Here is a 27,854-nt window from a genome sequence, read left to right on the forward strand (position 1 = left end):
GCCTTTCTAACCCAAGAGTCAAATAAAAGCAGTAATACAGTTTGGCAACTATATCGACATACTACTGAGACACTGCAGTCTACAGACACAAAACATATTTGCTAATGACAGCACAATATTCATTCACATGCTGTGCTTGACTGGGATCATTTCCAACATATGAATACAACACCGCCAACGCATTTAGAATAGATATATGATTTGAATATTGGTTTAGAACTATAGCTAATATTAAATGAGATTTTTAAAACTTGATTTTGATCATTTTCAGGTAGACATAAAGACACCAAAAACCATGCAAAATCCACAGCTAATCAATGGAGATCCACACACAGTAGTTAGCATTCGATTTTTAACAAAGGTGCTCCCACAGCTACTGCTGCTACCCCCTCCTAGTGGGGAGATAAACATCACCTCTCTTCAAGGGACTAGTCTAAGCACCAGCTCACGTTGTCATGGAAACCATTCACTGGCACACAATCTCTCTGTGCTCCCTCTCTATCGCTGTAGAAATGCCTGAACTACAACTCAGCTTTGCTGCTTCTTCATATCAGAAAGAAGTATTTTGGTTAAAAATATATATATATATATATATATATATATCAATCAGAGGTTGGTATGTGCAAGGAAACCTTTGTGGTCTTTTGTGTCGATGGATCGGAGAAGGGGTGTAAATATGTAGGATCTTAATTTGATCTCTCTTTTGTTACTGAGAATTTTCTTGCACCGTAAATAAATAAATTCACAGAAAACCCACACTAACACTTTTCATGTAGCCTACTTTTTGCCAGCTCAAAAACTAACCACCGATCAAGCAACATTATGGACTAAAAGTTAAAATCATATTGCTTCAGGATTATTTTGCTGTGACAATATATTATAGGTCATATTAAGATCCTGCATCTGTAAGTATTGTACTATGCATGAGTGCCAGTACTTGTCAGTGTGTGTGATTGTGTGGTGGATTTTGTGCTCAACGGGCAATACTAAAAGGGAACCCATTATATCCAATTAAAAATAGCTTCAAACCCTTGCATGTGTTCTGTTTACACTACATTAAGTATTAATAGAGTGTGGAGATGGAGGTGTAAACACCTGAAGCAGCGTGCATCCTGAAATGTACTGATTACCTTTAAATCGGTGTAAAACCCAGTAATGGTAAAACGGATATCACATTTCTATTGCTACTCATAATCATAAAACTAATAGGGAAAAATAAACTAAAAGATTCTGCTGCTTTTGTTCAACATTTGGAATTAAAACAATACATTAGCCCGGGTAAGGATGGATATTCTACCTACTGTACAGAACTGCAAACGCACACAGAGGAGTGGGTTACTAGTCATTTATGGAGCAGTATAAATTCTTAGTCAAATAATCCTCAAATGCCAACTGGCTTCTTACCACAACTTTGGGATAGTGATTGAACTCTGGACTAAACATGTATTATTGATAACAGGGTGCACGCACAACTTTGCAAATGCTCTCAATTACGTGTGTACACGCGAATATGTATTAATAAAAAATTCCCATGCATATTCATAATGATGGGATCGTGTGAACCAATGTTAATTCCCCAAAGGTAGGTTATCCTGGACCAAATGATTCCATTATTTCATATTAGGACTTGTAATTAATCTGTATGTGGTGCCTTTCAGCATATGGGGATGATCAGCGGCTGCCAGAGTAAATACAGAGAAATCTCTCCCCCAAAGGGAGACTTTATTAGCTCATCTGAGAACAAAGGTACATTACAGCTCTATCTGCTATAACGTGAAGGTGATATACAGTGCCTGGTGAAAGTCTACAACCAGTGCAGTCTTCACAGTTTGCTGCCTTAAAATGAAATCTAAAAAGTGAAAGAAAAACCGAATTATGTCTTAATTGCATGTGTCCCCACACCCTTGAGGTAATACTTGGTGGAAGCACATTTGGCAGCTATTACAGCTGTGAAAATGTTTTTATACGATTCTACCAACTTTTCACAACTCTTAGGGCAACATACAGATGTATGTCCACTGTTCTTGTCAAAAAATGCTCAGTAAATTTGGTTGGGAATGATCGACAGATCATTGGGAATGATCGGAATGATGGACAGCAATATTCTAAACCTCTGATTTAAGGCAGGACTGAGACTGAACCATTCAGGAACACTCAAAACCTCTTGGAAAGCCATTCTGGTTTCTCTTTGGCATTAACATTTGTGTAATTGTCCCGCTGAAAAATCTATGCTCCTTTCATATTAATTTTGATCCTGACAAACTCTCCAGTCCCTGCCGGTGACAAGCATAACCATAACATGATGCTGCCACCATAATACTTGAAAGTACAGAGCGTTTCACTCTGTGTTGTGTGGTATTGGATTTGACCAAAAACCTACAATTATTTTTCAGAATTACTTAACGGCCATGTTGCAACAAAACAGATGTTATCTGTTATCTGTTATATGAAGTGGATTTTTTAACACAGGCTTCCTTTTCACTTTATCATACAGGCCAGTAATGTTGAGTGAATGCAATGTTGTTGATCCTCTGTATTTTCAAGTGTTGTTGTGGCAGCATCATGTTATGTGTATGCTAGTCACCGGCAGGAAATGGGAAGTTTGTCATGATGGGTTATGAAAAGAAAATCCTGGATATTGTACAGTGGTGTCATACTCCATTTTGCCTCAAGCAATATTGAATCAAGCAAACTAGTGAGGCATACTACCATCAGACTCATTACTACATGATGATGACAATCACACATACTTGTTAAGCCTACTAAATAGCATGGAAATACTGTACGTGATTGCATACACAGCAACGATACAGCACTCATGCCTTGTTTTGAGTAAGGTATGTTAGTGCTAACAAAGCTGGTACATGGCCCCTCCCACAAATGTGGTGCAATGTGACTTACAGAGCAGACTCCATTAATGTGTGGATCACAGGAGGTTGGTGGCACCTTAATTGGGGAGGACGGGCTCGTGGTAATGGATGGAGCGGAATGATATCAAATACATCAAACTCATGGTTTCCATGTGTTTGATACCATTCCATCTCCTCCGTTCCAGCCATTATTATGAGCCGTCGTCCCCTCAGCAGCCTCCACTGATGTGGATTTGTTGTCTCACTCTTTTGGCCATGCGTTCTGAACAAATACAATTTTGTAATGTATTTTGTTCCCCAAAGGGTTCACTTTATAGTATCACACTATACAGTGCATTCAGAACGTACTCAGACTCCTCCAATTTTTCACATTTTGTTACATTAAAGCCTTATTCTAAAATGGATTAAACACACAATAACCCATAACGACAAAGCAAAAACAGGTTTTTAGATATGTTTACAAATTTATAAACGGAAATATGACATTTACATCAGTATTCAGACCCTTTACTCAGTCATTTTTGAAGCACCTTTGGCATCGATTACAACCTCGAGTTTTCTTGGGTATGATGCTACAAGCTGGGCACACCTGTATTTGGGGAGTTTCTCCCATTCTTCTCTGCAGATCCTCTCAAGCTCTGTCAGGTTGGATAGGGAGCGTCGCTGTACAGCTATTTTCAGGTCTCTCCAGAGATGTTCGATCGGGTTCAAGTCCGGGCTTTGACTGGGCCCCTCAAGGACATTCAGAGATTTGTCCCAAAGCCACTCCTGCCTTTTCTTGGCTGTGTGCTTAGTGTCATTGTCCTGTTGGAAGGTGAAACTTCGCCCCAGTCTGAGGTCCTGAACGCTCTAGAGCAAGTTTTCATCCAGGATCTCTCTGTACTTTGCTCAGTTCATCTTTCCCTCAGTCATGATTAGTCTGCCTTAGGTGCCATATAGCAAACTCCAAGTGGACTGTCATGTGCCTTTTACTGAGGAGCGGCTTCCGTCTGGCCACTCTACGAGTTTGGCAGTGTGTTGTGAGCATACTCCGTCCCAGACGAGGAACTTTCTCCAGTTGCTGGTCTGGGTGGAGACAAAATAGAGGAGGAACTTTCTCCAGCTCCTGGTTGGCCTGCTCCATTTACCCATTTAACTGTGGGTGGAATCCCAAGGAGAGACTCACCGACGCCCCCAACAGGGAGCAGAAGGCTTTCCAATACCGTGCGACAAACTGGGGCCCACGATCCGAGACAATGTCCTGGGGAAGTCTGGCAAACCAGAGGAACCACTGGACCTGTTTGAGTGAGGCAGGATGGGGCCAGTCGGTGACAGCCCTTACCTTTACGGGGTCCATTTGGATGCTGACGATAGAGATAATGTGGCCTAGGAATGAAATTTGGGATACATGTAACTCACACTTCTCTATCTTGATGTATAGTTGACTCTGCAGGAGGAGTCTCAGGACTTGGCGGACATGCAGGATGTATTCTGGAAGGGTGAGTTCGATAATCTGAAGGGCATGACTAAACACTCAGTGGCAACTTGGGTGTTTAAGGCAGTTTTCCATTAATCTCCCTCCCTGATTCTCAGCAGATTGTAAGCATTGCGGAGGTCCAGTTTGGTGAAGAATTGGGCCCCATGGGCCAACTCCAGTGCGGCGGACATCAGGGGTAGGGGGTAACGATTCTTAATCATAATCCTGTTCAGCCTTCTGTAATTGATGCAGGGACGCAGAACTCCATCCTTTCTCACGAAGAAGAATCCTGACCCGCTGTGGATGTAGAGGAGTGAATGAAACCTGCCTCCAACGACTCCCGGATGTATTTGTTCATGAATGCTGCTTCAGGGGTCGAGAGGGAGCACAGACGGCCACGGGGAGGGGTGGAGCTGGGTAGGACTTCTAGGGCACAGTCGTATGGGCGATGAAGAGGGAGGGTGGCGGATTGCCTCTTACTGAAGGCCTCCCGGAGGTTGAAGTACTCAGGAAGGAGAGCGGAAAAGTCTTGGTCTTCAATGGACACCGAGGAACACGACGAGGCTCTTGGTGGGGGTCTTATTCATTTAGTCAGGCAGTTCTTACCCCAGTCTAGTAGGTGTCCTGTGGACCAGGAGAATAGTGGGTTATGTAGCACTAGCCAGGGGTACCCAAGGATAAGGGGGTTCTCGGGAACCCAACCTGCAGTAGAATGGGCTCGGTCTGATATTCCACCTGGCCAGAGCCGATGGGGCGTTCATCGAGGGCTTGAATCTGCAGAGGGGTGGGACATTTCATGGAGGGGATTTGTAATTCTCTGGCGTAGTCTTGGTCACTGAAATTATTCGCGGCTCCGTAGTCCACAAAGGCTTGAATGTGGTGCTGACGGTTGTCCCACTGGAGGGTTGCTGGTAGCGTCAGACGGTAACGGGATAGCTGGGGAGTAACTGCACAGTTTGTCAGGGTCTCCCCTTGTCCTGGCAAGCCCAGGTATTTCCCATCAACTATGGGCATGTAGAACGGAGATGGACGAGACCTCCACATACGCTTGTCACGTTCCTGTGGGCTCAGACGTGTGCGTTTCAGCTGTCTGGGCTCCTCAATGCTGGTATAGGGGGGTGTGGGGTGCTCTGGAAACCGGGATACAGTGGTGGTGTCAAAAAAGGAGCTGTCTCACACTTTCTCGTATGCGGTTGTCAATCCTGATCCAGCATTATCAGGGACTTGAGGTGCTCTCCCAGTTCCCGAGCGGCCAGTTCATCCTTGATGGAGTTAGACAGACCCTGGTGGAGAGAGGTGACCAGTGCCTCGCTTCTCGTCCGCCGAGTAGATGGTTGAAGGCTCATCACAACTCTGCAGTGAAGGCTGCAGGATGGTGGCTGCTGTTCCCACACTGCAGTTGCCCACGCCAGGGCATTGCCCGAGAGTAGAGAGATGATGTAGGCAATCATGGCCTGATCGGTGTGGAACGAGGAGGACTGTAGCTCAAACACCAGAAAGCACTGAGTATGGAACGCCTTGCATTCTTCAGGGTGGCCGTCATACTGCTCGGGGGCTGGGATCTTGGGTTCCCAGTGCAGGTTCCCTAGAGGAACTACAGCAACGCCTGTAGCACTGGGCGATGAGACTTGGGCATTGCCTCCTACTGGGTTAGGGTTGGGCCCGTGGTTAGAGGGAATTGGTAAGTGCCTGGAGGTTCTCTGATATTTGGGAGAGTTGTTCTTGCTGCTGCCCCAGCATTGGTTCTTGTTGGGTTATAGCATTCTGAATCTGGGTGATCTCTGCCTGGTCCATGTTGAGGCAGAATTTTGCTGTGATGTGGTAAGATTGAGACCCAGGTCCAGAGAAGAGATCAGCTGAAGAATCAGTGGTTTTAAGAATAACCATAATACTTTACTGAGAAAAGTAAAAACACAGTAAAAACAGCAAACATTAAGTTTCGAAAACTCACTCAGGAAACAAACGCACTCAGGAAACGAACGAACGCACTCAGGAAACGAACGAACGCACTCAGGAAACGAACGAACGCACTCAGGAAACGAACGAACGCACTCAGGAAACGAACGAACGCACTCAGGAAACAAACGAACGCACTCAGGAAACGAACGCACACGGTAAACAATTCAAGCTTCTGCAAAGGACAACAGAAAACACACTTCTTTTAACATGGAAATCATAATGAGTAAATTGGACACACCTGAGTGTCGTTGGTGTCTCTATGGCGGTCTCTACCGCCCTCTGGTGACAGGTGGAACCATGACACTACCTATGAGCAGGGTCCATAAAAGTAGTGCCATCAGAAAGTATTCACATCCCTTGACTTTTTCCACATTTTGTTGTGTTACAGCCTTAACTGAAAATGTATTCAATTGAGATTTTGTTGGTCAATGGCCTACACACAACACCCCATAATGTCAAAGTGGAATTATGTTTTTTGACATTTTTACAAATTAATAAAAACATTTAAGTTGCATGGACTTTAACAGTGTTTAACATGATTTTTGAATGACGACCTCATCTCTGTACCCCACACATACAATTATCTGTACGGTCCCTCATTCAAGCAGTGAATTTCAAACACAGATTCAACCACAAAGACCACGGAGGTTTCCCAATGTCTCACAAAGGACACATGTTTGTAGATGGGTAAATAAATTGAAAAGCAGACATTGAAAATCCCTTTGATTATGGTATAGTTATTAATTACGCTTTGGATGGTTACACTTGGACACCCAGTCACTACAAAGATACAGGCGTCCTTTCTAACTCAGTTGTCAGAGAGGAAGGACACTTTTCAGAGATTTCACCATGAGGCCAATGGTGACTTTAAAACAGTTACAGAGTGTAATGGCTGTGATAGGAGAAAACTGAGGATGGATCGACAACATTGTAGTTTCTCCACAATACTAACCTAATTGACAGAGTGAAAATACGTTTGTTTGCAACAAGACACTAAAGTAAGTATACTGTTATATTTGGGTCAAATCCAATACAAGCTTGACTAAATCGAAGAGGAAAATCTGGTTCAGTCTGTCCAAGACACTGGGAGATCAATTCACCTTTCAGTAGGACAATAACAATAAAACACAATACCAAATATACACTTAGAGTTGCTTACCAAGAAGACAGTGAATGTTCCTGAGTGGTCAAGTTACAGTTTTCACTTAAATCTACTTGAAAATCTATGGCAAGACCTGAAAATGCTTGTCTAGCAATGATCAACAACCATTTTGACAGAGCTTGAAGAATTTTTAAAAGAATAATGGGCAAATGTTGCACATTCCAGGTGTGCAACACTCTTAGATACTTATCCAGAAAGACTCACAGCTGTAATCGCTGCCAAAGGTGTTTCTACAAAGTATTGACTCAGGGGTGTGAATACTTATGTAAATTAGATATTTCTGTATTTCAATTTCAATACATTAGCAAAAAAAAATCTAAAAACATGTGTTCACCTTTTTATTACGGGGTATTGTGTGTAGATGGGTGGGGGGAAAAAATATTTAATCCATTTTGAATTCAGGCTGTAACACAACAAACTGTGGAATAAGTGAAGGGGTATGAATACTTTCTGAAGGTACAGGTGCCATTTGGGATGCATACCTAGTCCCATATCACACTCCCTCACTGCACAGTCCTGCCATATGAAAGGACAGTCCACATTCAAAGAGTCCCATAGAACTATAGCAGTTGTGCGCTTCTCTAATCAGCACCATGGACAGCAGCCAGAGTTCTGAAGTGAACGCCACTCACTCTGCTTATGTTCTTTCCCTCTCAAAGCATTCTTGAGTTTGTTCAACAACAAAAAAACATTGCCTAAATTTGTGAACATGCAAAAAGGAACATTACTTAAACGTATCGTTTGTTGTATATACGGAGTGGGTATCAATAAAGGCTATTCTACAGAGCTGAGTCTACCATCTGAAAACTGTAAAACTGTGGAGAATATGTACAGTAGGCCAGTCTATACATGGTAAAGAACACCGGTTGTAGTGATATAGTGCTACACCTGTTAACTCCACCAGCATGTAAACACATATAATATGTCTATTCATCTCAGTGAGGTAATAGGATCGCAAGTATTGAATATTTTCACATACATTCCTTCCTTACTTCAGTGGATATACTGTAGTAGGCTATGTAGTAGGCTATATTATCAATAGGCTCGCGTCCTGCACTTTCAGCCATCAATGCTAATGATTAGTAGCACATAACCTTGAAACCAGCTATGTTTTTGTTAATATGACAATGTAATTTCAGTATTACTAGTCATTATGCTCGATTATGTTTGCCATGCATGTGTCTACAGTTCTAAAAAGCAATTGAAGTAGGGTCATTATCGTCATGTAGCCAACTCAAAGTACACCGTGGAAATGATTATAGCATATAGCAATCTTAGCCAGGCCTAGTGTGTATTATATTGCACAAACTCATCTCACGTGTAATAATGGACATGGCAGATATAATCTTCCAATCACAATAATAGACCGTTTATGAAACATGGGCATGGCAAGTGGGGGTACTGAACATCAAGACTGCAGCCTATCATCCGAACTCACCTAGGACGAAAAAGGGGAGTTCAGTGTTTTCTAGATCGTCCACGACGACTATTTCTCCCGGGAAATCATTTCTGACGGAGAACAGAAGCTTGGGCTCGGAGGCCGACGGACTATGCATGATGCTCAGGTCGTTTTCTCTCAAAAACGGCAACGCAGACACGGTGACGCTTTTCATTTTGCATTCCATATCTTGGGACTGATCCTCGTCGGCATTCACACCTTGAATATTAGCAGCTTTGAAGGCAAGAATCCATGCGAGTGAGACAAGCAATCTCAGACCCATCATGCCCCGCATCACCGCTACTTCGTATCCCCGTCTCCTTTCTGTTCGAGGGCTTCACTTCAATACCGAGAGGAAGAGGAGCGAGGGGGAATGCGCTGGCAAAGCACACATTTCCGGGTTGTTTTGTTCTGAAAATAAATTGCGTTTATTTCGCATAAATCCCCAAATCCCTCTGTCACATGGTTAAAGATGATTTTTGATCATTTCAATGCAGCGTATGAGTTATATGATAGCGGGGAAGGCAAAAATGCGCAGTACCACTGACCCCTTTATTGGAAATACCCAAATCAAGCCATTGAAGATGTTGCTCATCTGGGAGCCAACTAGTGCAATATGGGATAGTCGACTGTATTTGCGCGCCAATAGGTGTTTATTATAGGCTACAGTAATAACCCGTATTCAGTCGCTATTTGCCCACATATTGTGATGACTTGCGGTGGACCAAACAAACTGTCAGTATTAATAAAAATAAACAAACATCAGCCCTGGGTTTTATTACAGCATCTGCCCTGTCAAAACAGAGGTAACTCCAGTACACTAGGTCACCCTAATTTGAAAAATTGAAAGTAAACAATCAATGAATGTCAGGAGGACTGAATAATAGACAAAACATAACTAGAGCTATCACAGACACCATGCATTTATTAATGGGATGGTTGCATGAGACTTGCAAGAGTGGAGTCATCAATATTCAAAGAAAATAAAGTTTTCATGGGGTTTTGCACATAGGAGTAGAAAGAACAAGAGCAACTGAGCGCATCTGGTGATGAGGCGAGTGGCAGGTGCAGAGAGGGAGAGAGGGCACAAAGTCTGGGTCTAAGAATGATCTCCCTGTGTAGTCTTGAGCTTCTTCCAGCAGTCGAGCAAGGCTTTCGCAAACGGTATAGTGGTTCTGTGATTAAAGGCCATACAATTCATTTCCAACTCTGACCTGCACCATAATTGAGCTCTGAGGGAGGGAGAGAGCATGACAGCAACATCACTATCACCATCTCCGGTTTTTGATATCCAATATTTTTGGGAGATCTTTCAGCAACACATGTCACATGGGAAGGTTTTTGCGGTATACACTATATACAGTACATTCGGAAAGTATTCAGACCCCTTGACTTTTTCAACATTTTGTTACGTTACAGCCTTATTCTAAAAGGAATTAAATCGTTTTTCCCCCCTCATCAATCTACACATGTTTTTGGGGAGTTTCTCACATTCTTCTCTGCAGATCCACTCAAACTCTGTCAGGTTGGATGGGGAGCCTCACTGCACAGCTATTTTCAGGTCTCTCTAGAGATGTTTGATGGGGTTCAAGTCCGAGTTCTGGCTAGGCCACTCAAGGACATTCAGAAACTTGTTACCGAAGCCACGTCTGCCTTGGCTGTCTGCTTAGGGTCGTTGTCCAGTTGGAAGGTGAACCTTCACCCCAGTCTGAGGTCCTGAGCTCTCTGGAGCAGGTCAAAGATCTTTGCTCCTGACTAGTCTCCCAGTCCCTGTGTGACAGTATAGCTTCCGTCCCTCTCCTCACCCCAACCTGGGCTCGAACCAGGGACCCTCTGCACACATCAACAACCGCCACCCCTGAAGCATCATTACCCATCGAGCCACAAAAGCCACAGCCCTTGCAGAGCAAGGGGAACAACTACTTCAAGATCTCAGAGTAAGTGATGTCACCGATTTAAACGCTATTAGCGCGCACCACCGCTAACTAGTTAGCCATTTCACACGCCTCAGCCGACTCATCAGACTCCCGCACCATACCTTAGCCGACTCGTGAGGCTCCCACGCCTCGGCTGGCTTGTTAGGCTCCCACGCCTCGGTGGGATCGTCAGGCTTTCATGCCTCTGCCGCCTCATCTGGCTTGTCAGGCTCCCACACCTCATCCGGCTCGTCAGGCTCTCATGCCTCAGCCGGCTCGTTGGGCTTCCCCGGCCTCAGCCGGCTCGTCCGGCTCCCATGAATCAGCCTGCCTGTCAGGCTCACCTAGATGGGACGCCCCCCCTCCCTAGCGCTCGAGGCCCCAGACTGCGCTCGAGGCGCCAGGCTGCCCATCATTACGCACACCTGTCACAATCGTTACCCGCACCTTCACTTCTTTGGATTCACCTGGACTCCATTACTTTGTTGATTGCCCCTCCTATATCTGTCTGTTCCTCATTTTGATCCCCGTGTCAGCATTATTGTCATTATATTGCCCCTGTTTAGACGCTGTCCTTGTTTGTTTCATGTCAGTTATTTATTAAATGTTCACTCCCTGTACTTGCTTCTCGTCTCCCAGCGTCTGTCCTTGCATAAGAATGATGGAGCCGCTGTGTTCTTGGGGATCTTCAATGCTGCAGAATTTTTTACCCTTCCCCAGATCTGTGCTTCGACACGATCCTGTCTCTGAGCTCTACAGACAATTCCTTCGACCTCATGGCTTGGTTTTTGCTCTGACATGCACTGTCAACTGTGGGACCTTATATAGACAGGTGTGTGCCTTTTCCAATATAAACTAAATCTACCTCAAGTACATTTCAGTAAAATCAGTTTTTTTTTCATTATGGGGTATTGTGTGTAGATTTACGAGGAACATTTTTTATTTAATCCATTGTAGAATAAGGCTGTAACGTAACAAAATGTGGGAAAATAAGGGAAAGTAGTCTGAATACTTTCTGAATGCACTGTATGTCCCAAATGGCACCCTATTCCGTATATAGTGCACTACTTTTAACCAGGCCCTTTGTACCCTGATCAAAAGTACTGCACTATTAAGAGAAAAGGGGGCCTTTTGAGACACAGACAGTTTGTGGATTATTGCTGTCCTCATATTGCACACTCCTGGAGATGAGCAGCACCAGCATCAACTATTGAGGTTTGTATTTTCTACAGTAACACTCTGGAGTGTCATTGATTTGGTTATTAAGAGGGATTTACAGTAGTTATTGAAATGAAAACTCTTTCATCAGTGAAAATGAATCTGGGAGATGAAAGTGTTTTTTTAATCTAAGAATTACTCATTTGTGTGCTTGCTATAATGAGATAATTTGATTTTGTTCTCAAACCTTAACCAATACAGTAGGCTACTCTGTTCTCATATATATCCTGTTGTTTACATGGTTCATTTTGACTACCAAATAAATTGGGTGTTTCATTTGCTATCAAACCTATATCTACACCTCAACTTCTTCAAAAAGATAATGCCACTAGGTATGTAAAATGTGTAGCCAACAGCAAGTGTATTTTTCTGAAAAAGTACATATAACCACTATGTCTTTAAACCATTTGAGTAAAAAAAAAAGCAAAATCCTTGAAATACCTAAAAATAAGGATGGAACTCAATTAGGTATTTCAGATGGTTAACCAAATCGCTGAATTTTCATAAAACCTAGTGGTAATATATAAATATGTTATGGGCATTAATATTTAATCCAGATATATAATGAGGTTTTCTCCCCCAGAATACGTTGAAGTTTTATGAGACTGACATGCTATTCCCTTTCAGAATGACACTCACTTTGAGTAGCAACTGGAAAAAGACAATATGAACAAATACGGTACAGCAACGACTAAGATGATTATAATTGGGTGACCTGAGACACCTGCCTTAAACAATAATAACACAAAGATAACATGCAATATAACATTTTTGAGTGAACTCTACAACCATTTTCAGTTCTGGTCAATATTGCTGATTTAGAGAGTGTCTAGATGTGCCCATTGTGGCAGAGCCTGGAGCAAAAATAATGAAAGCCTGTATTTACAGTATTTCCTGGCCCATGACTGCTAAAATAAAAAAAGGATTAACAAAAAACAAATTTGAGTCAACTAGCCCTTTAAACAGTGTCCTCATTCAAAATGGAAGCTTGCCAGGTCCCTCTCAAGAGATTGTACCCTTTGAATTTTTTATATGTCAACTTCAGAAGACGAATTGCAATGGGATACATCTGCCACATGGCCTCCCCGGATGGATTACCTGAGTCTCCAAGCAACCCACTCTCAGAGTGTAGAAGGGGTGGCAAGAGCTCTCTTAAACATACCACAAAGGCCTGACCTTCTAGTTATGGGCATGATCACCCCCTTGGGCCAATAGCATCTGGCAAGGTAATGTATTGTTGGCATGTAAAATGATGCCACAAGAAGCAGAAAGATCAGAAGGCTTCTGTACCCTGGAGTTTGACCATCTGTGGCTTATTGGTTGTCATTAAGGTTTCTAATTTGGGGGTGACTTGGGGATTAGCCAAATGAGGGCAGGAAATGTCATTACCCAACTCCTTCTGAGATGTTGACATATTTACATATTTATACACCTTAATTGTCTTATTGCCATGACATTGGGAGGGCAATAGACCAAGGAGACAGAGGTATTGACACAAGCTTGTTTCTACATGTTACATCTTAGTCATTTAGTAGACACTTTTATCCACAGCGACTTATAGAAGCAATTAGGGTTATGTGCCTTGCTCAAAGGGCACATGGTCAGATGTTTCACCTAGTTGGTCAGGGATTTGAACCAGCAACCTTTTGGTTACTGGCCCAATGCTCTTAATCACCAGGCTACATCCACCTTTATTTGATTCATTATCTATTGGAGGAAATATCCCTACAGCCACTCTTACCGTGCTGTGTTTATCGAGTAAATTCTGAGATAAAATGTCAATACCTGTATTTAAGTTCATTTAAATTACTTTCTTATGGGACTCATAACACTTCAGAAATGTATGTGAAATATCACACATTTACGAAACTATATATATATTATATATATATTATATGGGATATATGTATTATATGAAACATGAATATTATTAGGCTGGCATTAGTATTTTATGCTTGGGAAAGGCTCTTGCTGTCCAATACACAAAAAGCCTAACAGTTCTAAATATATAGACAACTGTGGGTGGATACATCTCAGCTTTGAGAAAAAAGACAAATATATCCTTTGGATTTCAATGTGTTGCTGTCAACAGCTCACTTCCTCCAATCAACCATCTAATGTACTACAGATCTCTGCTTTAATCCCTCATTTGTTCAGGGGACAAGTAGTGTTCATTTCAAAAGCAGCACTGATCCAACGTTGTCTATATTGGGTTGTTAAAATAGAATCCGCATGTTGCCTCCTTATCAAGCCCACACAAGACCTACCGTATAATAATTTAGTTCCCTTTCAATTATTTGTTTCAACATCTCACAGTGGGATTTACCAGAATCTCCTCAGTAGCTCGAAAGACCAATCATACGTGCCTGTCGGAGACAGGTAAGTGGAGGATGAGGGAGCTCCTTCCCTCATACTAATGCTGCGTTCAAAATAAGAGCTCAGACTGGGAAAAATTATTTGAACGGTCATCGAACGGTCATCAAACTCTGAATTCCAAGAAGATCACTGACTTCATAATTTGACCTTGTTTTTTCCCCCAGAGTTTCCAGTTGTCTTGACAGCACTATAAAGAGCCGCTTGCCTGCCCTCTGATCATTCTCACCTCTCTTCCTCAGAAAAGTTCTACTTAGCTCTTCTCAGCACGACTTGATCTGTTTCCTGTTGAACTGTTCACAGTGTGACGTTAAGGTTACACCGCCAAGTGCAGGGTTATCAGCTCTCGTCTTTTGGGTTGGGTGACTTTACCGAAAGGGTAAGAATTTGCTTCACCGCTTTATTCTTTCGTCTCCTGTTGTAGCTAACATCACACGGCAACATGAATGCCAAGGACATGGATGAGCTGGGCCTCAACAAGCCACCATCGTCAATGACAGACACCTCTCTCCCTGGTAAGACGGACTAATTCTCCGCGTCTATCTACAAAAAGATATACATATCTGCTGTTCTGTCCGAGCGATGAATGTTACGTCCGTACTACTGACTTACTAGGCCAATTTGATGCTAGATATACACAATCCCCTATTGATTGGCAAGCTTAACCCAGACCTTTTGGATGAGACCTCAACCTCGGAGCTTCCAGAAGCGCCATTCAAGGCTGTGGCAGTTCCATGAGTCTTGCAGTGGTAGGGGAGAGAGCCTTGTGGCTCAACCTGTCCAGCCTGTTGGACAAGAAGAAAGACGATTTCCTTGACGCTCCTGTCGAGCCAAAGGAACTGTTTGTTGTCGCTGCCATGCGGCAGAAGTGCAAACTTCAAAAGGAGGAGTGCGAAGCTTTCAACTTCTGTCTGCCGCGTAGATCCGGGAATCATGGCTACCTGGCCTACCCCACCACAAGTCAAAGCTTTGTGGCAGGGAGAGGGCAATTCCCCTGCAGTGAGGAAGGGGGCGCCCAACCTAGGGGTATGCCCCCTGCGGCAGAGCGGCCAACAGTTCAGCTCGTGTTCTGGCCTGCCTCCTGTCCGGTAGAGCACAGACTCCTCCCCCCTCCCCCACTACGTGGGAAGTGCACATCTGTACTCCTTAAACCTTTCCCTTTGTGCAGGGACCCATTTTCATGCGTTCACTCTCATGTAAGACACAGAGAATCCACCCTATCCCCGAGTGCTGTGCAATGGATCTCCCCCTGGCTCTAGTTCAAGCAGCCGGGGCAGGAAGAGCAATTGTCAGTCGCCACCATGCATTGTCCCCATGTTCCAGTGTGTCAACACTCCTCTTTTCAATAAAAAAGCCTCTGCTGTATCCAGGCATCATGACAAGGACACAGAGCGAAAAAACAATGAAAAGGGGACTCGCGCCATCGGGCACCACTGGTGAGCGAGCGTCCTACTAACCTGTGGGCAACTCACCAGCAGAGCAGGGAACTTGTGCACATGCGCAGACCAGCCCTGGATCTAGCCTAAGTGGCAAACAGAGTGCAGTTTGCTCTGAGACCACAAGTTTTCAAATTCATTTTGGAATCAGTAGCAACTGGCGACTCAGCAGGCATACTAGAGCAGGAAATCTCCTCTCTATTAAGCAAAGGGGCTATCAAGACGATACCAGCGACACAGAGCTACCTCGGCTTCTACTCCCGGTACTTCCTGGTTCTCATAAAAGGGGGAGGTGTTTGCCTCATTCTAGACCTACGGGCCCTCAGCGGCTTATCCCTCATCTCGGTAGGCCCTTGAGGGAAGGTAAACTCTGGACATCATTCTCCTGCTAACATGGCGAGCATTGGCAACTCCCGTTATGCAGGGATCTGCTGACCCAAGTGAACGGAAAGATTTTCCACCCTCACCCAGAAGCCATGGCCCTCTACGCCTGGCCCATGAGAGGTTAAATCTGGATGTGACAGGCTTGCCTCTCAGAGTCATTGAGACTATCCAGAGTGTTAAGGCCCCTTCTACATGCTCTAAATAAGGGGTGCGATTTTGAGAAGTGGTGTGACCGAAAACAGATAATTCCTTACCAATGCTCTGTATCCGGGGTTTTATGCTTCCTACAGGACATTTTGGACAGAGGGAAGACTTTTTCCACTGTTAACGTCTATCTAGCCGCTATCTCGGCCTGTCATATAGGCTTTGACAGAACACGGTGTGAAAACGGCCCTTGTTATGTCATGTCATGAAGGGGGCACGTCACTTACTTCCAATTCCCAAGGGGAATGGGATTTGTCTATTGGGTAGTTCCATTTGATTTCAATCACTTTTTGACGGCACCCATTTTGATTCAAACAAACTTTCTATACACATTTGCCCATGGTAGAAGTAGAAAATACCTTTTTGGTCCTGAATGCAAAAACCCTTAGGAGATATATTTATTCAAAATTGACCCATTTTAAATACCCCACCCTACCATGAGACTTCCATTCCTTCGTCACTGGAAAAGATAAACGTCTGAGTGTGTTATCATTTAAGAGCTTACAAACGGGTTGTTAAATTTTTACAAATGATGGGCTCTATTCAATCAGATCCGCTTTAGCCGACATTTGTATAGTGGTTGTTTTGGCGGTATCGAAGGTGCAACTACATTAGAGCTGTCAAATTCAGTGGCTCCTGGCATTATACCTAAAGCGGACATTGCTATTGGCTGCACTTAGTCACATTAACTGAAATCCCATGCAGCTTTGTTTACAAGTTGGAACACTGGAATGTGAGATGTTATCTACACCTCAATTAGGATTATATAAATCTTCATTATTTCATGTCATGATTTTTCAATTTGCGTGTAATTATTTGTATACAACTACATTTTCTCATTCTGAACACCTAACACGAGTTGGGCGGGTGTGGCTTCATGACAATGATCGCAAGATGATCGCTCACCAATTTGATGGCTCTAACATAGTTCCACCTCCAACACCACCAAAACATCTGCTATGCCGGTGTCCGCATAGGCCTATCTCATTTTTTTACCTTTAAATGTCAATTATCTAGACCAAGGGGGGGCAAAGTAGGGCCCACTCCAATCCGGCCTGTGGATTCTCACCCAGATTATTCTTTCATTGTATCCAATTGGTAGTTACAGTCTTGTCCAATCACTGCAACTCCCGTACGGACTCAGGAGAGGGGAAGGTTGAGAGCCATGCGTCCCAGAAAAGCTGCATTGCTTCTTGACACAATGCCTGCTTAACCCGGAAGCCAGCTGCACCAATGAGGAAACACCTGGCAACCATGTCAGCATGCATGCGCACCGGCCCGCCACAGGAGTCGCTAGAGCTCGATGGGACAAGGAAATCTCGGCCTGCCAAACCCTCTCCTAACCCGGTCGATGCTGGGCGAATTGTGCGCCGCCTCATGGGTCTCCCAGTCAAGGCCAGCTGTGACACAGCCTGGGATCGAACCCGGGTCTGTAGTGACCCTTAGACCTCTGCTCCACTCGGGAGGCCACCGCAATTTGATTTTAACAAACAATTGGTTCTCCAAGAAATGCATCCCTCTGTTGAATTTGAAAATCACGATGTGGCCCTCAAGCCAAAAATGTTGCCCACCCCTGATCTAGACCAATGATTTATACATACACTAGATTACTGATACGGGCGCTGTGTTGAAGCCACCGTGTTTCCATCTTGGCACTCCCCCACAGTTGTAAAAATAATTTTGGAAGCTCTAGAAATGCATTTATTAATGTCTACATTCATTTTTGCCACATGTATTCTATTACAGGCACCTTAATGCATACCTTTAAATTATGTTATGTGAGATAAACAGAACAATAAAACATATTAAAATACTTTAAAACATGTAATTTTGTCCTTTAAACATTTAATAGATATACTGTATAATTCCAGTCATTCCTATGGAGGACTGCTCTTACTGAGGAGTACCAATATGGTCCACCAGTGACTTCAAAACCTCTCAATGGCCAATACATAGCATCAGCCATACAGGGTTTATATACATCATTGGTTGAGCCAGCATGCTCTTGAAGACCGTTTTAACCTAAATCGAGTGACATGGTGAAATGATTTGTTAATTTCACGTTGAATTCACCTTAGATGACAACTCAACCAAATTTAAATCAAAACTAGACGTTGAACTGACTCTGTGCCCAGTGGGTATTGTTAAATATCCTTCAGCACAGCTGCCTTTTGTGCTGCTGGAAAGAGTGGAGATGAAATATCTCCCCTCATAAGGTCGCCCTTATGTCTGCAAAGCCAGTGAGTGAGCTACATGCACTCAGTTCACCATTTGTGCCAACAGTGTGCCTGGGGATTTTCCAAGGTCACTTTGTTGCCCAACCCAGCTTTCATGCCCAAGGTTAGCGGCAAGTACAATTGTCTCGCCTTGGAGCTTGTAGATTTCACCCGCCGCCTCTCCCTTCTATGGAAGAGGAGAGGCTAGACGTTTGTGTCAAGTACGTACATTGTGCATTATTCTATGCTAAAGGACGAGAGCTTTGCGCAAGAGCGAGCCACTCTTTGTGACCTGGGTGCATCCCTGCCAGCCCTCAGGCCCCTTTCTTGTCAATGGTTGTCTCATTGGATTGTGGAAGCTATTATATTGTCCAAATAACAGCAAGGGCTTACAGCCTGAGGGCTCACTCCACCAGAGGTATGGCTACCTCTTAGGCACTGTTCTTAGGCACGCCTTAAAAGAGATTTGTGATGCGGCTTGTTGGGCATCCTCTCATAATTTTATAAGGTTTTAAAACGTCAATGCGCCTTCATTGGCGCATACTGTTCTCAGTGTCAGGCCTCTGAAGGTTGATATTGAGACTGCTTGGCTTTGGAGAGCATGTGCGATACAGGAGTTGGCCATATCCCACTGTCAGATGTCGTAACCCCAGTTCTCTGATATTATGAGTGACTCAACTCAACACAACACATTCCCCTGCATGAGTGTGAGTATTGCTCAAGAATGATCAGAGGGCAGGCGAGTGGCTCTAGGTTTGAGGGGAGGGGCTCCCTCATTCACCACTCAACCTGTGTGTCACCGACAGACGTGTATGATTAGTCCTTCGAGCTACTTAGAAGATTTTGGTGAATCCCACTGTGAGATGTCTCACTCACAATATCAGAGAACATGGGTTACGCAAGTGACCTTGAGTTATCTATCAAACCATCTCCCAGAAGCTATCTGGCTGTTGTTGAACTGCAGCCTCAGAACACCTCATTCACTCTGATTACAATAGCTCACTACTCTATGCCTGGGAGCTGGGAAACTGGGAAACTAAACCTGTATTTTTGCGCCTTCAACCGCTGATCCATCAGAGAGTAATGGGGTTCTGGCTGGCAAGATTTGACTTTCAGGTGTATTGCAAAAAAAGGGAGATGTACAGGTAACCAAAATAAAGGAAATGCTTAAGTAAATAAGGGATGCAAAGTATATTGAAAGCAGGTGCTTCCATACAGGTGTGGATCCTGAGTTAATTAAGCAAATAACATCCCATGGTTAGGGTCATGTATACAAATGCCCAGTTGCACATTATTTTGGCTACTATGGCTAGAAGAAGAGATCTCAGTGACTTTGAAAGAGGGGCCTCAAAGGAGCATAGAGGAGTTAAAGTGTATGTTTGTCAGTCACCAGATCTCAACCCAATTGAACACTTATGAGAGATTCTGGAGCAGCGACTGAGACAGCATTTTTCGCCACCTTCAACAAGGCACAACATGTTGGAATTTCTCATGGAAGAATGGTGTCACATCCCTCCAATAGAGTTCCAGACCAAGGGTTGGAACCGGTTCAGGGAACAGAACCGAAAACCAGAAAATAACACAATTATTTGAGGAACAGAACCGTAAATTAAAGTGATCTATACTGTTCTGGAACAGAACTGTTATTTTCAAAACATGGGAACCGGCTAATAACGTTATTTTACAATCCGAGCATTCTTTTTGTCAGTCCCACAAAAATCACAACAAAGTGTCAATGCAAAGCCCTCACTCTGTCACTGTCACACCCTGACCATAGAGAGCTTTCATTCTCTATGTTGGTTAGGTCGGGGTGTGATTTAAGGGTGGGTTATCTAGGTGAATTATATTTCTATGTTGGCCTAGTATGGTTCCCAATCAGAAGCAGCTGTTAATCGTTGTCTCTGATTGGGGATCATATTTAAGTAGCCATTTTCCCATTGTGCTTTGTGGGATCTTGTCTATGTATAGTTGCCTGTGAGCATTATATTAGCGTCACGGCTCGTTTGTTCGTTTTTATGTTTTGTTCTTTAAAGTTTTCTATTCCAAAATAAAGGATGGAAACATACCATGCTGCATCTTGGTCCTTAAAACGATCGTGACAGTCACTCTGAAACTTATTCCAACATCTGCCTGCCAGCTGGAAATCTTTACCAGTGGGTGTACCTGCCCATCAAAATGAATCCTATTAGACCCTTTACGATTCTCGCAATCCTATAGGATTTTGTGTCACCTCTATCAGAATCATATTGGAATTCCGTTGGACTACTTTTTTCCTATTGTAAATCAAATGTTCGAGTACAATACAACAACATTAACATATACATATACTGTACAACATATACAACAACAGTTATATATTCATTTCTGTTTTATTCACCTTTAAGAAAGCCTGTCCCTTTAAGAGTGACTGATGATGTCACAGCTAGCGCGTGCTTGCAGTGTTTTGGTTTTTTTTGGAGGGTGGATCAGCTTAATATTGCGGAAAGAATGTTGCTTCCAATGTAATTGTCTGCATCATTTCCAATCCCCCATATTTTTTAGGTAAAAATATATATCCATACACGCATGCATATATATACACATATATACATACACATACCTATATAGACATACATACTTTTTTAAAGAATATACCTTTATTATTATTCCCCGCAAGCCCTTCCGCCAATCCCCCAATTGGAGTAAACTAATAAACACTTCTGCTTCTACCTTCAATCCATACATCTTATACACACTCTACAGACACAGTCTACTTTACAATAGTTATCTCTTGTTTGTTCTTAGTCCTTCCTCTATTTCTGATGTCCATCCAGTTTGATGATTTCTATTTGTAACTATGCTATTTCACAAAAGCTCCGAACCTATATACATTCTACAGATCCCTTATGCCCTACATTGTTTATCTTGTTATTAGTCCAACTCTTCAGCTCCACTCAACCCCTCCCATCTGTCTCTCAACATCATCCATTTCGGATTTCTACTTGCCATATATTTTTCAACTGTGCTGTCATGCTTCACAAAATAATTGAACCTTCCTATTCTCATAGCTTCTACAGATTGTAAATTAAAAATAAACATTTTTGCTAAAATAATTATTATATTATTGATTGATTGACTATGGCTTTTCAAATCACCCAGTATTGCTATCTGTAGTGTTAGTTCTAGGCAAATGTTGCAATTCTTCAGCCATTCCTGGACCTGTGACCAAAAGTGAGCTACATATGGACAATTCCAAAATAAATGATCTAATGACTCTGCCTCCTCACAGCAGAATCTGCAGAGCTGGGAAGATTGTATACCCCATATATATAACATTCTATTAGTTGCAAGAATTTTGTATAGTAATTTATATTGAAAAATTTGTAGTTTTGAATCCGGCGTTGTTTTGCGTATCAATTCATAAACCATGCGCCATGGAATGGGTACATCGAAAATCTCTTCCCAAATATTTTGCAATTTATATGGCACAGCTGTCAGTTTTTTGGTCCTTAAATGAAATTGGTATATGTTTTTATTTATCACACTTTTCTTTAACCATTTATGTTCTTTAATACAGGGCCGACATACAAGTTCCTTACTTTTTTCCCCTTCTACTTGCCTCTTCCATTTTTGTGGTAATGCTGCAATTAATTGGTTGTAATTTTGGGTAGAGCAGACATTTCCATATGTCTGTGTTAGCTGCATGTGCGACATAACTCCACCAGTCCTATTTATGATATCATTCACTACATTTATACCTTTTTTAAACATTTCTTCGATAAATACATTTTTTTTTATCAATTAGTATATTTGAATTTAACCACAATATTTGTTGTACTATTTGTTTCCGTCCTTTCAGGTGGATTAAACTGAAATTGCAACCAACTTTCTAAGGCTTGTTTAAAAAATAAAGATATTTTGTAGATTATTTCCTTTTCAAACAACCGAAAGTGAGCAGGTGTAATCTGAATAAAGGGAAAAAGGCCCTTCCTGAATATAGGATGAGACATTCGTACCAATTGACTAGAGAACCAGTATAACTTTTGTATGACTGATGCCTTTAGTGAGAGGTCTAATGCTTTAATATTTAATCATTTCTGCCCACCGAATTCATATTCGTTATATAAATAGGCCCTTTTAATTTTTTCTGGTTTGCCGTTCCAAATAAAATTGAATATTTTTTGTTCATATAATTTAAAAAGCAGGTCACTAGGTGTAGGCAAAACCATAAGCAAATAGGTAAACGGTGATATAACTAAGGAGTTAATCAGGGTGATTTTTCCACAAATAGACAGGTATTTCCTTTCCATGGTAGCAAGATCTTATCTATTTTTGCTAACTTTCTATAAAAATGTATTGAAGTGAGATCATTTCTTTCCTTTGGGATTTGTATACAGAGTATGTCTACATCTCCGTCGGACCATTTAATTGGTAAACTACATAGTAATGTAAAATGTGCATTTTTTAGTGATCCAATATGTAATATGGTACATTTATCATAATTTGGTTTTAATCCAGAGAGGATAGCAAAAGTATCTAGATCCTCTAAGAGGCCGTGGAGAGACTCCAATTGTGGTTTTAAAAGAAAACATGAATCATCAGCGTACAATGACACCTTAGTTTTTAGGCCACGGATTTCTAATCCCTTAATATTATTGTTTGATCTAATCTTTGCAGCTAACATTTCAATGGCAATAATAAATAGATATGCCGATAGTGGACAACCTTGTTTTACTCCTCTAGATAGTTTAAAACTTTCTGAGATGTAGCCATTATTTATTATTTCACACCTAGGGTTACTATGCATAACCTTAACCCATTTTATAAGAGATTCCCCAAAATTGAAATATTCTAGGCATTTATATATAAACTCCAGTCGTACTTCATCAAAAGCCCGTTCAAAATCAGCTATGAAAACCAGGCCTGGTGTCCCCGATATTTCAGTGTTCTATTGTTTCCAGTAGCATTTCTATATTGAAGATTGAAAAATAATTTGGTGGATTTTTCCCCATATTCCATCCAGTTCGCTTTATTTTTATATATTACACTAGATCTTTCTTGAATAAGTTCCTCCATTTCTTTTTGTTTTTCCTCTAACATATTCTGTGCCTCTATAGTACCGTTTTTATTGCTATCTAACTGTACTGTTAGTCCTTTAATTTCCTTTGTTAACATGGACTCTTTTGATCTAAATTGCTTTTGTTTTATAGATGAGTACTGTATTGCATTGCCTCTAAAGGCACATTTTAAAGTGTCCCATACAGTAAGGGGATCTGCTGTACCTATGTTATGCCTGAAAAAGTCAGTTATAAATTCTTCTGTCCTAGTTCTAAACAATTTATCATCTAGTAGGCTTTGATTAAATTTCCAATATCCTCGCCCACGTGGAAATTCTGTAAGAGTAATATATATGCCAATTATGTAATGATCCGACCGCATTCTGTCCCCTATCAACACTTTTTAAACTTTTGGTGCCAGAGAGAATGGTATAAGAAAGTAGTCAAGGCGACTAGCTTAATCAAGCTAGTCGCCTTGACTCCTTTCTTATACCATTCTCTCTGGCACCAAAAGTTTAAAAAGTGTTGCTAGGTCAGGGTATTTAAGTCTCCATATATCCACTAATTCGAATATATCCATAACATTCATGATTTCCTTAAATGCCTGAGGGTGATAATTTGTAGTGTGATTTCCTTTCCGGTCCATAGAGGTATTGAAGACCGTATTAAAATCTCCCACCATAAAAATAGAGTCTAGTGTTGCTTGTATAGTTGATAGATTCGTATATATATTTTCAAAGAAGCTTGGATCATCATTATTCGGACCATATAGGTTAATAAGCCATATCTGTTTATTGTCCAATAACATATTTAAAATAATCCATCTACCTTGAGGATCTGTTTGGACAATTTGCACATTTGGATCAAAATTATTGTTAATTAAAACCATCACCCCTTTTGAATTTCTTTGCCCATGGGAGACGTATATTTATACTTATATAGAATATAGAAGTGTACTTCATCTAAAACTGTTGAATGGGTTTCCTGTAAACAATAAATATTATATTCCTTCTCTTTTAGGTAAATACTGATTGTCTTTTCTTATTATCTGCTAGGCCATTACAATTGTAACTGTCTATACTTATTTCACCACTTACCATAATGAGACACAACTTTCAATTCTATTTATCAAAATATATGTTTGTAAACATGCCATTGAAAAGTAACATGATGATGGAGTGTCTATAAAGCTGTACCATGATCTTTGCCTTTCTACTAAGTAAACCTCCAATTGGTCCCTACTATTCCACCCTCGACATTGGGTTTGTCATCCCAATGCCCGGCAGACCACCCTCGACCCCCTGTATCCCATAACCCATAACCGACTGAGATCCATCCTTTGGAAAGAGCACACAGTGCCATTTACCGAATTGGAGTAGATTAATTAACTGCCAAATGCATTTCCATCGCCCTCACCTCGATTTGTATTATATATAGCTGTGGATCATCCTCTATTGTCCCTAACATCTTTTACTTCTTCGCAACAGTTGTGGGATACACACACACACACACTCAACCCATACCCCTAGACAACCATAAGCTCACTTACTCGACAATTGCACCACCCCAGAGCCCAACTCAAGACAGGTCTTGAATTACAAATGTACTCGCAGTTGAAGCTGCACGAGAAGGCCTGCAAGACCGCACAAAAAATTAGGCAAAAATTAAGAGATTTTATTTACCATTGTCAGATCGTAGATGATGGAGGTCAAATGTACACCTCTACCCTGAAACCCCTACAATACGGTCACCCGTATTGACCATATTCCCAAGCATCTCCATGCAGTCCAACTTTGATTCTGTGCCACTAGGGTCACAATAATATACCCCCCATGCTTGCAGTGTTAATTAACTACCAAGTTCTGCTCGCCACCTGTGGCTGTGCCGAGAATCTTCAGTTTTCTAATATTATTATTATCTATTATCTGTTACTGTGCGTGAAGGTAAGAACTGTGAGTAAAGTTACAGTATTTGTTTCCTTGTGTTTCCTGACAAAGTTTCTGTCGTATTTTGTCAATTGTGCAGCATTTTATGCACTTATTTTTCTGCAAGCTAAGAAACTACTGCTAGCCACATTTTGCCTGCCAGCTGACTAGATAGCTAGCTAAGTTGTAACCATTTGCATCTAGTTTTTGAGTCACTTCAGTGTTATAGCAGATGATAAATGTTTATCTTGTTGTTATTGCTAAATATATGTGCCACATTATAGGCAAGTCAACCCTGTTTTCATGATTTCTGGTAGATCATCAAAATAAATATATCGCATAACTTTTTTTGGACTCATTCAGCAGTTTTTACCCGAATTAAGAAGATTACTATTGGACATTAATGTTGAAAGTCCATTTATATTCCTGAAATGTAAATTGAAAATGATGCTGTTGCTGCTTCCCGTTGACTAACTTTTTATAAAAAGTTAAACACAACTATTTGGTTAATCACTCATATCGATATCAATTTGAAATAAATAGAGCAAGGGAAAAACGGTGTGAATGCACTGTTTGAACTAACACTATTCAAAGGCCACACTGAATCTGAAAATAATTTGTATATCACTGGTTAGAAGAGAATTTGCTGAAGACAGCCATCTAAATTCTAGAATGTCGGATGGAAGTTTTGGGAGGTTGCCCGAAACATCAAAGGAAACACATCAGTTGCTTTGTTATTTAATTTCAAGGAATCAGTACCCACCATAGCGTATCAACAGTGACAAGGGTTGGCTGCTAGTTTAACACTCAAATCCATGTATTGGTGTGAGACCAGCGATTTGCCTTCGAAAATTATAGTAGAATTCTAAATCCTAAAACCAATGATATTGATGTTGTGTTTAATCGATGTTGTGTCATTGTGATCACTATAAATGTTTATATTAGCATTACTCATTTGAGTTTAAAAGGATGTGTAATTACTAGAGGTCGACCGATTAATCGGAATGACCGATTGATTAGGGACGATTTCAATAATCCGTAATCGGCATTTTTGGACACCGATCATGGCCAATTACATTGCACTTCACGAGGAGACTGCATGGTAGGCTGACTACCTGTTATGCGAGTGCAGCAAGGAGCCAAGGTAAGGTGCTAGTTAGCATTAAACGTATCTTAGAAAAAACAATCAATCTTAACATAATCACTAGTTAACTACACATGGTTGATGATATTACTAGTTTATTTAGCTTGTCCTGCGTTGCATATAATCGATGCGGTGCCTGTTAATTTATCATTGAATTACTACTTCGCCAAACGGATGATTTAACAAGTGCATTCGCGAACAAGGCACTGTCGTTGCACCAATGTGTACCTAACCATAAACATCAACACTTTTCTTAAAATCAATACACAAGTATATATTTTTAAACCTGCATATTTAGTTAATATTGCCTGCTAACATGAATTTCTTTTAACTAGGGAAATTTTGTCACTTCTCTTGTGTTCTGTGCAACAGAGTCAGGGTATATGCAGCAGTTTGGGCCACCTGGCTCGTTGCGAACTGTGAAGACTATTTCTTCCTAACAAAGACAGACAACTTTGCCAAACGAGGGATGACATAACAAAAGCGCAATTACGAAAAAAAGCACAATCGTTGCATGAATGTACCTAACCATGAACATCAATGCCTTTCTTAAAATCAATACACAGAAGTATATATTTTTAAACCTGCATATTTAGTTAAAAGAAATTCATGTTAGCAGGCAATATTAAACTAGGGAAATTGTGTCTCTTGCTTTCATTGCACGCAGAGTCAGGGTATATGCAACAGTTTGGGCCGCCTGGCTCGTTGCGAACTAATTTGCCAGAATTTATAAATAATTATGAGATAACATTAAAAGTTGTGCAATGTAACAGGATTTTTTAGACTTAAGGATGCCACGCTTAGATAAAATACGGAACGGTTCTGTATTTCACTGAAAGAATAAACGTTTTATTTTCGAAATGATAGTTTCCGGATTTGACCATATTAATGACCTAAGGCTCCTATTTATGTGTGTTATTATATTAAAATTTAGTCAATGATTTGATATTTGATAGAGCAGTCTGACTGAGAGGTGGCAGGCAGCAGCAGGCTCGTAAGCATTCATTCAAACAGCACTTTTGTGCGTTTGCCAGCAGCTCCAAGCAATTCTTTAAGCATTGCGCTGTTTATGACTTCAAGCCTATCAACTCCTGAGATTAGGCTGGTGTAACCTATG

At 41.6% G+C, this 27,854-nt stretch overlaps 1 protein-coding gene across 10 annotated transcripts in view; it reads right to left on the bottom strand.

Annotated features, from left to right (window-relative positions):
• Positions 1-9,489, bottom strand: part of astn1 (astrotactin 1) — a 240,416-nt gene extending 230,927 nt beyond the window's left edge. For 3 of the 10 annotated variants that reach the window (XM_036965977.1, XM_036965979.1, XM_036965976.1), the window contains exon 1: positions 8,886-9,481. In XM_036965977.1, the coding sequence (XP_036821872.1) occupies positions 8,886-9,180 (295 nt within the window). In that variant the 5' untranslated portion in view covers positions 9,181-9,481. Of the gene's footprint in view, positions 1-8,885 lie in introns of all 10 variants that reach the window. The other 7 variants (XM_036965984.1, XM_036965982.1, XM_036965980.1 and 4 more) reach the window with 4 other exon arrangements.
• Between the last annotated feature and the right edge of the window lie 18,365 nt (positions 9,490-27,854).

The sequence above is a fragment of the Oncorhynchus mykiss genome, chromosome 28, assembly GCF_013265735.2.
Source record: "Oncorhynchus mykiss isolate Arlee chromosome 28, USDA_OmykA_1.1, whole genome shotgun sequence".
NCBI classification, from domain to species: domain Eukaryota; kingdom Metazoa; phylum Chordata; class Actinopteri; order Salmoniformes; family Salmonidae; genus Oncorhynchus; species Oncorhynchus mykiss.